This window comes from Vicugna pacos, chromosome 1 (assembly GCF_048564905.1).
Source record: "Vicugna pacos chromosome 1, VicPac4, whole genome shotgun sequence".
NCBI lineage: Eukaryota > Metazoa > Chordata > Mammalia > Artiodactyla > Camelidae > Vicugna > Vicugna pacos.
The window spans coordinates 52,255,415-52,269,437 of NC_132987.1; the positions used below are offsets into that span (position 1 = coordinate 52,255,415).

A 14,023-nucleotide genomic window follows, 5' to 3' on the forward strand; every position below is an offset into this window, starting at 1 on the left:
GCTTTAATTGAATACCAAGGCTGCAGGGAGAATCAGAGCAGAGAATTCTTGCTACACAGGGTTATTCATTCTGCGGTAGTAATGAGAGAAATGTTAGGTGTCTCCTTGACTCTGTGTTCCCTGTAATCACTGCATTCTGCAGGCAGACAAGCCTCGATTGCAGCTTTCATTATGATATTGCTTTGCTCCAGATCTCAAAGACTCTTCACTGCCTCCAAACAACAAATCTAATCTCTTCTATCTGGTTTTCGAGGCCTTAAGTAATCTTGTTTCCCTCTTTCATTTCTTGTAGGTTGATTTTCCCCATGGCTGCTATTATCCATCACAAATGTCATTCATGACCATACCTGGCACAAACTGGTTCCTCTTGCCAGGAACACTGTTTCTTCTGTACCTTTTGATCTCGGACATCCAACTCTAACTCTGCTCCTCCATTAAGAATCTCCTCCCCTCCCTGTATATTATTGTGCTAGCTAGTAATTATTTCATGTGTTTTTCCTTAGCTGATATATAAGTTCTGAAGGTAGGGACTATGCACAATGCTATCACATAGTGCTGAAAAACTTTTGTTTTCAAATACAATAAAGTCCTGCTCTGGCAAGCCATCCAAATAGGAAAAGAGAGTAATTATGCAGGACCCTTAATGGACACCATCTGGCATAACATTTTACCTGTACTACTTAAAAGTTTATAATTTATTCAACAAAATCTGAATGCTGACTATATGCCAAGCATATTGTACCTATCAACTCTAGCCCAACAAATTTGTATTAGTTATACATAAAAACTCAAATCTATAAAATCGAAAATGAATAAGGAAATACAGATTAAACTTTTGCAGCAAAGATGGGTGACCTTACAGTATTTACTCAAAGCTGGTGGTAGAACAGAAACAGTACTCTTATAGATTCTCCTGTCTTCTTAATTCACTAGTTAATTTTGCCTTTTCTCAAAGCTCTTTTGCAAGATTCATAGGTATCTTCATTTCATTACATGCTGTAACTTTTTCCCATTGTATTTTTCATTAGAAGCATGATTTAATCATTTACTGTAAATTAATGCAATAATTCATCAATTTAAAGGACTCATTATAAGACTTACAAAATTACAATAATAAAAGTAGGCATGGTTGTAGTAATAGAAAAGTCCCCAAAGATACACTGTCACTTAATGAAAACAACAGAATACATGGCCAATTAGTGTTTTTCAGACAAACCCAACTAAACACTTTCATATATGCTGAATTGGGCCGTTTACTAGAACTCAAAGATACATTTTAACCAGTAAGAGCCCACATGTTTGCTTGAGTACACCTTAAAGTAAAAGAATAGAAAGTAGTCTAGTTAAACTAATATTGGCTTTAATCAAGGCGCACTTTCCTAAAGATGTTTGTTCATTCATTCTACAGGCTTTTTTTTTTTTTTTTTGAGTCCTGTTAAGAGCTAAACATGATAGACCCTGGGCATAAAAGCAGTCAATAAGTCAAATGATGTGCATATAAGCAATGTGACAAATGCTAGAATAGAGGTAATGATGGGGGTTCTGAATATAAAGATTTTTTTAATGCATTTCTTCTCATGCTTTTGGTCTTAACCACTATAATTTAAGGCTTTCTGATCTGCAGAGTATTCGTTAACATGCATGCAAATACCTTTCTGTAGGCCAAACATAGCATTACATTTGCATAAATTGTGTCTTTGGGGACCTATAGCCTTTAAATACAATAATTTAATCAATATTAATAATAGTTTTTCATTTACTATTTTCTTGATAATCCATTTCTTAAAACACGGAGTATCTTTGGAAGCCTGGCTTATAAGATGCCATTTTCAGCTCTTGCTTGTTGCTTTTATGAGATTTACGAATTTTGTTCTCAGGTACATAATGAAGGTTAGTATATAGAATAAATACGTGATTTTATCTGGGGAAAATAAGTGATGAGATTTAAACAGAGGAAACCTACCCTCCTCCACCAACACCCCCTCCCCTCTAAATGGTTAAAGTGACTTTTGCAAAGGTATGTGCAATCTTACCTGCTCGGGGAAAGGTTTTTAGAGCTGTCAATCTGCTCTGGCTCAGGGTTCTCCCCATCATGACTGCTTTCAAGTATTTCTTCATTCTGAAGTGAAAGAAATTTTGGTAAGATCATCTATTTGGGAGAGGAGGACTCTTACCGATATTTTTCTATTCCTAATTGTCTTCGTTTAGTTTTGCTTTGGTTTTTAATTTTCTAGATGAGCAATGTAACCATTTTCTCACATTTCTCTTTCTTTCTTGGGTTATCCCCAACCACTCTGGATCTTTTACAGTTTGCCCTTCAAGCTTCCTTCAGGAACATCAAGAACTCATTCTCAAAAGCAGGTATCCGTTTTCCTTAATAATGAAGGGTACTAACAGTGTAGTCCTCCCCCTTCCCCGCTGATTCACAAAAAAGTTCAGAATTTGAGTTACAAGGAACAGTAAGGAAATGATTGATTCAATATTTCCTTTTTTTTTTTCTTTTTTCTTTTTTCGGTAAGAAATCAAGGTCTGGAGAAGTTGTGACCTGCCCAAGGCCAGAAAGAGATCTAGAGGCAGAGATAAGTCCAGTGGCCACTTTCTCAGGCTGGTAATCACAAGTCCATTCCATCACACTGCCTCCTTAGGCAGTGCAGAGTGGTTACCAGGGCAGGCTTGAAGCCAGACGGGGGTTGGAAGCCCTGCTCCACTATGTGCTACCTCTGAGACCTGGGGCAAGCTCACTGAACCTCCTGATTTCTTCCCCTAGAACATGAACCACATGGCACTATCTGCCACATAAAGTTGTGGCTCCTTTTCAGAATAACACTACGCATTTAATTCTCAAAAAGAGACAAGACTCCTACTCAATTTACTTTTAAGAAAATATCATTTTAACAAAGAAACAAATTTGTATAACATTGACAGCAAAGAGAGTTTTATAAAGGTATTAACCAACAACGAGCAAGTAGATAATTATCCAGCGTTTGAGTTCTTCCTGCCTGCCAGGTTCTGTTTAAATGAGTTCTTTTACATTCTCACAAAGGGGAGTACAGCTTTTAAAAGGGCCTTCTTGCAAAAGTGTTGTTAAGGGAAATTCAATGAATAAACATAAGATTCCTTGCAAGTTAGAGCTGGAGGTTGAAGGATGAGCTTTCCCCAGACTCAGATGAACCGATAGGAGGCCTCCTTGCAAAATAGGTGAGAGTGGCAGGCTGCTCAGCCAGCTGTTGACAATGCAAGACAGTCCTTTCTCTGGATTAACAGAGAGCAGTCAAGGTAAGGTTGTTTCATTATCCACAATGCCAACCACAGAGACAGCAATTCAAAAATGTTCAGAGTATGAGAGAAAACCATGGACCTTCGATCTTTTCATAGATCATCTTCCCAATTTTGGAATCACATCAGGAAAGCAGGCTAACAATAAAGAAGTACTTGGACACTAGTTTTGCTAATTCAGCTCTAAAATACAAGAGGACTCTTATATTCTAAGTTCATATTTGTTTCTTTTAAAATAGGATATCATTTCAATAAGAATCTAAATTTTTAGTTCCCTCTGTTACATATATTTGACCGAAGACTAGAGTGTATTTTTCATTTCAACTAATATACAGAAGTAAATACCAGTCCTTGTATTCAAACTAATCTAGTTATTTTCATCACACTACCAAAGCTCTTTCTTCACATTTTCCATGTAATGTTGAACTAATTACTATGGCAGATAATGTTGTATTGCTTTTCTTTTTAGTTCCTCCTCTGTGGCATTACAATGTCTGAAACACCCACTGGACTTTGAGCTCCAGCCTTATTCATCTTTGAATCTACAACATGCAATAACCTTCAGAAGGAGTAACTACCAATATTAACAAAACTCTCTCTCACTGCTTATGCTTATGAAATGAATTGTGCTCTTTTCAACTCTATTCATGTATTGTTAGTATAGTGGATTATAGAATTTCTTATTTCAGGACAACTTAGTTTAGTGATGGAAAAATAATAATGACCCAAGGTGTAGGTATGGACTTTGTCATCTTTTCTACAGAATTATGATGTCCCTCTAATTTATAGATTTTGTCATGCTTGAGGTGACCTCATGGGCTTGCTGAAATGCTTGGGCACGGACTTGGTTGTGTCATCCCATGTTCCTGTGGCCACATGTCAGACAGTTGGTATCAGGGTGGAGGCAGAATCCTCTGTCAATCAAGTTTGATGGAATATAACACTTATGTTATTGAGGATGTTTGGGAAGGATTCACAGCAGATTGGGGACTGCTTAATAAGAGCCTGCAGTAGGTAGTTAATTGCACTGTATACCAATGTTTTGCGAAGGTTTAGACAAGTCAGTTATGTTCTAGAGCAGTAGCTTTAAAAATCTGACCACAACCCATAAGAAGAACTTTTACATAATGACACTTAAACACACATATTGTGATTTATAATGAGAAATATATTTTTGTTTTTGTCCCGTTTCTGGCACAGAGCTCCTAAAACCTTCTAAATTTCTTGTGATAAGAGTGATAAAGAGTGTCTTGACATTCATAACAAACCCCTTTCAACCACAGTTGGGTTTATGTTAATGCACTGACTTTTAGAAAGCACCCCTATCCAGTCTGTCAGAAGCACAGGTGACAACTTGGATTTGTGATTGGCTTCTGAAGGAGGCATGGAAGCAGTCCTGTAAGCCCTCAATGTTTGGATTCTTTTTTTTTTATAATTGCTTTATGTTAATTTTATTTAAAAGTAACTCAAAGCTTGAAGTTTTGTCTTAGCACCAAAAATATTTCATATATATAAAAAATGTTTTATTGGAACTCTAAATACATTGAGAATCCTGCAGTTTAGGCTGTCGTCTCTCTTGAATTTTTTTTAACATTTTTTATTGATTTATAATCATTTTACAATGTTGTGTCAAATTCCAGTGTTCGGCACAATTTTTCAGTCATTCATGGACATATACACACTCATTGTCACATTTTTTTCTCTGTGAGTTATCATAACATTTTGTGTATATTTCCCTGTGCTATACAGTGTAATCTTGTTTATCTATTCTACAATTTTGAAATCCCATTCTATCCCTTCCCACCCTCCACCCCCCAATGTTTGGATTCTGATGCTATCTGCAGATAGACAGTACAGAACTCAGTTAATTGTTTGGTGGTGATGGGAAAAAAACGTACAACGGATGTACATGTAACTGAAAAGTGGTTTTGTGATTTTTGTGATGTGATGCATCCTATTTTGAAATTATGCTCTCCCATTTCATCCTGCTCTATTTATTTATTTATTTATTTATTTATTTATTTATTTATTTTTAAATGCTGGTGAACCCACCAAACTGAGTTCACTATCACTGTTATGACCTGTAATTTAAAAACCTATTATAGAGTGAAAAGAACACAAATTGAAGTGTGAGAGGTAAATACAGGTGGAAATCCCTGGCTTACTTTGTAAAAAGTGGCCTCAGGTAACAACTTAGTTCTCTAGCTGTATAACAGGAGTAATTACATCTATGTCAGAAGGTTGCTGTGGTGATTAGAAATAATGTATTAAAGTGCTTAGCACAAAGATGAGACTTAATAAATGGCACTGATGGTTGGCGGTTTAATATTTACTTTGTGGGGATTAAAATAGGTAATTATGTAAAGCACTCAGCATGCTGAACTTCAGTAATTGCTGGGCAGTTGCTACCTGCTCATGCATAATAGAGACCCCGTATTTCTCACTTGCTGAGAGATATTGGCCAAATCACTTAATCTCCCTTGAACATCTGTTTTCTTTTGTGTAGAATAAGGGAAATCTGTGATTTGGCTGTGAAATGTTCTTCTGCTTATAATATAAAACACCAACATAGGTGCTATTGCTTCCAATTATGACGTGAAAGCTAAATTGTAAGCAGAGTACTTTTGAGAAAATTTTAAATTAAGCTTCCTGAAAACTCTAGGAAGAAGAGAGCATATTCAAATAAATATTTGCTATTTTTTTTCTTTCAGATACTGGTCCTTTGATTCAAATAATGGACCAAGAAAACTGACCACAGACCAACCTACCAATTGCTGTAATATTTCTTTGTTAGAGTTTCCTTATGAGTCTTATTGAATTATAAGATGACATTCTTTTAAAGCAGAGCAACAAGTTTCATGTAAAATCATATCCTGCTTCCCTTCAGTTATCCTGACTTGGAGAAACTTCTAGGACATCCTGAAGAAGAGATTTTTCTCAGCCAATTGGTGCTTTAAAAGGGAACCAACCCATAAACTACTCTATTGGGAGGCCAATCAGGTGGGAGAGTCCCTCTCCCTGTATGTTCATTTTATTCTGAAGAAAAAGAGTGGCAGTGAAGGCAGGCAGGCTGGTAGCTGCTTCAGGCCCAGCATCACTCCCTGCGCCCTCACCTCACCCTGGCTTCAAAGTGACACCAACCCATCAACCTAGGTTTTCTAGGATCACCTTCAATGATGGCTTCACATGTCTTCTCAACAACATAGAATCTGATTGTTTTGTCCCCCCTATATTTGGAAGAAAGACATATTTTCAAAATTGAAAAAACAGGCTAGATGCCTAGCCTGAAGGAATTTTGTAAAAAAAATTTTATTTCAATTTCTCTGAAGAATATATCATCTTTTAAAATTATTTATTTAATTAAAATTTTTAAATTTGTTTAGGGGGGAGATGATTAGATTGATTGATTGATTGATTGATTGATTTATATGGAGGTACTGGGGATTGAACCCAGGACCTCATACATGCTAAGTGTGCACTCTACCACTGAGCTATACCCACAAGAATACATAATTTTAAAACTTACATTTTAAAAAGTATCAAGAGCTAATTTTTGATTGATTATGAACATTGTATTTTTTCTTCCCCAAACAAGAGATAGACAGCAATATTTGAAAGGGAATCAAATTAGTTTTTCCCTAAAGTTAAGTAATTTCCCTTTATGATTTTAGGAATGCTTGGAAAACAAGTTCAGCTCCAACTCTTTTAAAGCGATGGTATCCGGTAACAACGTGAAAGTACAATTTATTACATTATCACATTTCTTAAAAAGAGAAGCTGCTAGACCTAATTCTGAGAAAGAGAAAGTAAAGCAGATAAGGGGCTGAAATACCCTCTTAATTTAAAGTATGAAGAGTGAACACTGCAAGAAGTGTTTAAGGTTAAGACTTTCCTGGCTTTGTCAATTAATTGTGAAAACCTGGGAAAGTAAAAGAGGTATGACAAATATGAATCACTGAGTGATTATAGAATGACATGGCTTAGGGGAGGATAGTGGGAAAGAAAGGAAAGGAAACCTCTCCAAAGGGCATTCACCTCCAGCCTCAGTCCAGGGTGGCCTCAGAGACACCGCCCCAGAGTGGAGAACATCAGCCATGAGAAGCAGTGGCCTTCCCCTCTGGGACTGCCAGGAAAGGGGAAGCCCCACCCTTCTTATTTGTGAGATGCCGTGGGTTCTGATGTGAAGAAACGAAAGGACTTAAAAAACAGGAACCACTTAGAGAAACTATCCTGTGAGTGGATTCCTAGCTGGCTGGTCTGTCCTATTTGTGCCCTCTCGCTGGCCCTACCCAGCAAATACTTTACTCTTCACAGGCATTGCCTGAAGAGGCCAGTGCCTAAAGATTCCTTTGGATAATAGGGCAGCCAGTCTCTTTTCAAAAAAGGCAGATGTTTGCAGGAAAGCTAGCAGGCTGTCAGTCACTCAGCCATGAGTTGCTGCGAGTTAGCTCACTTAGATTTTCTCCTACCTCTAGTCCAGAACAGCTGCACTGGGAGGAGGCTTCCAAGAAGGAGGGGAGGGGAAGGTTTTAGGATGTTTTATAGACTGAAGCCCTTTGAAGAGGAAGGGCAGGCTTGAAGAGATAGCCAAAAGTGGTCCTGAGGCTTTGTGGAAATGGGAAATGATTAGAGAAAGATAAGGAAATGGGTCCCAGATGCAAACTCTACAAAACTTTTCCAGGGTCTCTTTTATCTAAGATCTTGAATTTCCCAACTAGAATTGTTAGTAATTAGTTCAATGTTCTTACTGGTTAAATTGGCTTTTATAGGTTGTACTCATACTCTAAACACTATTTACAGTATTTGTTGATGGGGGAAATGTCTCCTTAAAACTGCAAATATTGCAACATTGTTTAACCAATGATACACAAGTCTGTAGTTCTGTTAAAAATATCAGGAAGTGAGGAACATGTCACAAGATACCTTTCTTCCATACCCAAACCAAGAAAATAAGAAGGAAATAAGTATGCCAAGGATGTTGAAAAGAAGTTGCCCATACATTCTGAAGTTTTTCAGACTGATTTCATGGGATTTAACCTTGGTGTATAATTGTCAATGTAACTTAATTTTCACTTGTCTGTAAATCTTACTTAACTCATATAAAATCACAAATTTGAAAAATGCTTTATTACATTTATAATAAGTGAAGACCTCCTGAATCAGCATTTCTGTGGGTGGAGCCTGAGAATCTGCATTATGAATAAACTCAGGGCTGCAGTACACAGGGAAACTTGAGACTCTTTATTCTAGGAATTGTTCAGAGAGCTTGGCTGGGGGCTGTCACAAGGATTTGATGGATCCTTTGTATCTCTTATTAGCGCTAAGAATGACTAGACTTCAAATCTTAGGAAGTAAACAGTGACATGCTTATGGTTCACACAGTTCTCTTGATGAGGATCAGGAAGGTAAATGAAATTTTTTGGAATTCAAAGGAGTAAGAAAGCCAAGAACTGAATTTGGCCCTAATCTGTTATCATTTGGCAAAAAAAAAAAGATGCATATTTGAGATTAGGAGAAGCTATTTAATGTAAGGCCTGAATCCGATCTTCCTTCAGTTCCTTTCCATCTTTTACATAGAATGTTCTATCTGTAAACATAGGGTTAAATGGAGAATTCACATTACTACGAACCTTCTATATGTCAGGCATCATTGCTAGGTGCTTTCCATACATTTCTCATCTAATCAACCACCTGTGAGGTTACTTTATTTATCTCCACTTTGCAGAAGAGGAAATTTAGAGGATAAAAGGTTAAGTAAACTGCTCATTAGGTAGATTAAGTGAGTGATTCAGGTAGCTAGGGTAAGTTTGATAAATAAGTAAACTGCTAGAGTAAGTAAACTGCTAATTTCGAATTCCAATTCAATCATTTACTTAGTTGTGTGAGCCTTGGGGGAATTCACTTAAGTTTCTCAGAATCTCTCAGCATCTGTGATGCTGAGAAGGAAAACAACACCTTCCTCACAAGGTACTGAGGACTTGTGATGAAATCAGGTCCACACAGCACGTGGCACAAGGTCTGGCTGTCAGTCGGTGTTAGAATCCCTTCCCTCTCCTCTCCATTTGGCTTTTCTTGTTTTTTAAATAAATTTTATGAGGGAGCCTGTTTGCTCAGAAGCCTGAAAAGGACTTTGCTATTTTAAACGACTTTAATAGGTGCCCAGGAACACTGTTTGCTGGTGCTCACGGACAGCAGCTCTTCCTTTTTCCTGAGGGTTGACGTTCAGGAAAAAGAAATCCTCCTCCGCCTTTGGCTTCTTTCCAGCTCCAAAGAAGAGGCTGTGATGTGAGCAGCCCCGGGAACGTAGCCCCAGGGAGTCATGCTTTCTGCTTCTAACTGGTGACGTGAAGGGCAGAAAGTAGCCACATCACAACTGCCAGCAACCGCAGGGAATGACTCCGCTGAGGCTCTCCCAGGCAGCTTCAGCGAGCCAAGCACATGCCCTCACAGCTGCCAACCCGCCCCGAGAATCCCGGCCACCTCCTCAAGTTGAACTTGTCCAGTTCCTGCAAACCGGCACAGCAAAGATCTTCCTGCCAGAGAAGAGGAACGCCTTTTTATGGGAATGAGTTCTCTGCTGATGATAAATCGTACCATGATTTTACTGCAGGTCGTGAGTATCAGTGACTCCAGCAGCAATCACGAATGGTTTGGGGTTATAGCTTTCCTTTTTCTTTCTGGGAACACTTACTGTTGAGGGCAGGGAGGGCATTTAGAACTGTGTTATGATTCGCTCTCCTAGACTGGCTGTGGGCTCATTTCATGTTTGAGTTCGAGGCCTAAGGCCAAAAAGATGTCAGAATTGTCACCTGGAGTCAGATTCATGTCCTCTTATCTTTCCTGGTCATCTGTCTTGGACAGCAGCCCCAATACAAAAGAAACAATAATTGTTCTTGATGTTAATCAGTCTCCTTGTTTCCCTTTTAATGGCCCATGGACCACGCAGAAATGAATCCAAACCTTTTCCAATCTACCTTGTTCTTACAAGTTTTCTTACATATTTTGGAATGATGATTTCCCTGGTTATACTACCTACCTTGGGAAACACTAATTGCATTTACTGATTCTAAGTTGATTTCTAAGTCCAAGATTTAGTGCACAAAGCCCCTTTCTCATATTGTTCATGACTGTGGATTCTCCTCATTCGTCTTCTCATAGCCTCGGGCTTTAGAAGCAGAAGTCTGGCCAGCCACTGTTGGCCAAAATAAGAAAGTTTGGCAGCCTCTGTTCCTACCCCGCTTCCTCTACCACCTTGACCATTATACTTGCTTATTCGAGTTCACCAACTATATATCTGTGTGTGTATGTGTATAGCGTATGCAATTTTGTCATGGTCTTTTCATATATAAACCATATACTGTTCTAACAACTTTGAAGACAGATTATAGGAATGAATAAAATGACTGTTCCCTCAATAGAACAATATCTACCAACAATTAATGTACATGATCAAATAGCTTTTCATTTCTAGTTGCAATTAAGAAGAAAGAAAAGGAAGAAATCCTACAAACTCCAGCTTTTGGGAGCACTAATCTATGCTATGTGCCTTTATGGGCATGTCCTCAGGAGGAGATGGTAGGTATGAAATAGGGGAACACAACTTATTGATTTATTGATAATTATGACAGCAATCTCATGTCAGAAATTTCTATTGGTAAAGGAAAAGTGATCTTACCTTGACTTCAAATTTAGTCTCGTCATCTTCCTTTCCCAGGGAGCTCAAATGTGCTTCTGCATAAGGTTCCTCAGATGTTTTCCGATGAGGAGCTAGAGAGCCAAAGAAAACCTGCCGTTAATTTGGCTACTTGGCTTTTAAATAACTCAGAGCACTTAGACTGACTTGAACCATGTTGCTGCAGTTGCTTAGTAAAGCTCAATTAAGAGCTGCTACAGTGATTTCCAAGGTAGTAGATGAAATTTGAGGTGAAGGAAAGAGGCAGAAAAGAAAGAGTCCTTGACCCCAGGCATCTGACATTTGATCTCAAGAGAAAAAAAGTCATACCCAACATCACATGAAACATCAAACCACAACAAATTGGTAAATATAATATCATCCCCATTTTTAAGGTCCAGCTAAAAGCTCATGTTCTTTATGAAGTCTTCTAACTATTCCAAACTTCATGGATTGTTTTATGCACTGCTGCTTAGCATTTATGATTTGCAATGTGTGATATTGTACTTGATCTTATTCTTGGATTGGAAGACCAGATTCAGTTCACTTTTTATTGAATGTATTTTTTCCATTATATAGCTAATTAACTTGTGCTTATTACAGAAATTAGAAAAATACTAAAATCTTACTACTTAAACACATTATGATTACATAAGGGCAGAAATCATTGCTAATCTGATGATCTAACAGTTGGATTCCAGAACTGATGGAACCACATTTTTAGTGGATGGGATGACTATGTGAAGAATCAGCTGAGTCTGGAGGGAACTGGACAGTGTTGCTCTTGCTCCCTCATCTGTCACTCTATCTCCCTCCTCTCCTTCCTACAGGACTCTCAGACACCTGGGAGATACCCTTCTTCAAAATCCATGGCCATTTGGCAGTAAGATTGGGATTTAGGGAGGAGAAGCCCTGGTTAGGCTCAGAGCTTTCTAACCCAGTTTTACCGGAGGGCTGCACTGGGGATGGGGCTACAAGGGTAATAGTAAGTGGTATTTTGAGTTCTTACTTGTCACCATTACCACCCTTGAATGCACAGGCACAGTTCCTTTGGGAAACTCACAGGATACATGTTATTATCCCAGAACAGGATAGAAATATAGGTCCCATGGTCAAAGTGTCATCTATCTAATGACACCAACGTGAACTTGGTTCTTATCTATGGTAGACTTGATGGAGCTTGACTGTCTTGCCTCCAGAGGCCCCTCCCAGCCGTCAGGTTCTGTGAGCAAACTGGAAGCAGCGCGAGCTTTCTGTGGGGTTTCCATGGATGTTATGCTGAAATCAGTTGTGAAGCACACTGTTTGCTGTTCCAGGTTATATGATCACTAAAGCTACTTTATAACAATGGACAATCTGTTGGGCTTCTCACCCTCTGCAGGATCTCTGTAAGCTGAGATTCCAGGCATAATAACAGGAAGCTAGAAATGCATACACTAATTGGCAACACCCATGACTGAGAAGCACCTGCCCTTAATCCTGGTTAAGTACTGTGATGAAGTTAAAGGCAGGGGCGTGTGAGCAATGCCAACAGCGTTCAAGTCCTGCTCTTCCATGTAGGAAGCACACATTATCAAAGTAATCTCTGTGCCTTAGCTTCTTCATCTGTACAGTGGGGAATAATGAAAAAGCCTACAGTATATGGTGTTACGAGAATTTCATGAGTTAATATGCATAAAGTATTTAGATCTTGGAAAGCACTCAGTATATTTTAGCTATTATTATTGCCACAAAGGAACTTTTTCACATTCCTTATGTGCTTCAGAGAGGTTGAATGTTGTACCCAAGACACCCAGCTACCAAGAGTCAGAGCTGAGATTCTAACTCCCATCTCTAAGCAGCCCTGACCACATTCCTTACACTGTGACATACAATAGTTTATCCTGGCATGGTCTCAGTTACTAAGGAATTAAACAAACATGTTTGAAAATCCTGTTAGCGACCTGCCTGAATCCACACTCAGTGGTTAGTCTCCAAAACAAAAGTGCAAGATTGCTACACAAAATGAGCAAGTTGCCTGACCAAGGTCAGCAATACCTGTTCAAAGATCTGTCCTGTAGGAAGGTCATTACCTACTATGAATTCTTGTGTTTCAAAAGCTGAGAGACAACCTATCATTCCTGCTGTATTTACTTGTAACAAACATGCCCCTTAAAATAGTGAGAAAAGTAAAGTCATAGAAGTGAGCATAATTTAGTTTTGGGAATGAGCCCTGGATGAGAGGTCAGGAGAATCAAACCCTGTTTCCAACCATCCAAGAAGGATGTCTCTGTGTGTGTGAATGTCTGTGTAACTGCGGTATATGTGTACATAAATGTGTCTGAGTGTGCTTGTGTTTGTGTGAGCATGTGTGTGTGTGGAAAAATTCAGGTAAGAAATTCACTAAACTGTTATCAAGACTTAATTCTAAAAAGTGGAATATGTGATGAGAGATAGGGGACTGTAAATTATACTAAATGGAGAGTTACCAAAAAGACCTCATAATTTCCAGATAAATAAAAACTAAAAGAACTTACTGCAAACCCACCTGCAATACAAGAAATGTTAATGGAAGACCATTAATCTGAAGAGACAGAACACAGGATGATAATTCAGATCTACGATAAGGAATAGAGAACACCAGAAATGGTGACTAGGAGGCTAAATATAAAATAATACACATTTTCTTTTTTTCTTCCTTTCTCTTAATTTCTTTAAAAGATATACAATTGTTTAAAGCAAAAATTATAACACAACAATATTGTTGGGGGATAAAACACATGTAGATGTAATACTGAGGATAAGCATAGCACAGAGGATGCGTAAAGGGTATGTGGAATTCTACTGCTGCAAATCTCCTGTGTTGAAATAAAGTGCTACAATGTTAATTCAAAGATGATTGCAATAAATTAAGGATGCATATGATAATCCCTAGAAGAAACATCTGGGGAAAAACAATGCAAAGAGATATGTAAGCTAAAAAGCCAGCAGATGAATTTAAATGGAATACTGAAAAAATTTTGCTAAACCAAAAGAATCCAAGAAAGGAGGATCAAAGGAATAAAGAAACATATGAGACAAGTAGAAAATAAATAA

General features: G+C 38.2%; 1 protein-coding gene across 1 annotated transcript in view; it reads right to left on the bottom strand.

Annotated features, from left to right (window-relative positions):
• The window catches only part of MCF2L2 (MCF.2 cell line derived transforming sequence-like 2), a 205,053-nt gene that overhangs the window by 76,582 nt on the left and 114,448 nt on the right, over window positions 1-14,023 (bottom strand). The window contains exons 14-15 of the mRNA XM_072962053.1: window positions 10,952-11,043; window positions 2,034-2,119 (exon numbers count right to left, since the gene is read on the bottom strand). Coding sequence (XP_072818154.1) covers window positions 2,034-2,119; window positions 10,952-11,043 — 178 coding nt within the window. The remainder of the gene's footprint in view (window positions 1-2,033; window positions 2,120-10,951; window positions 11,044-14,023) is intronic.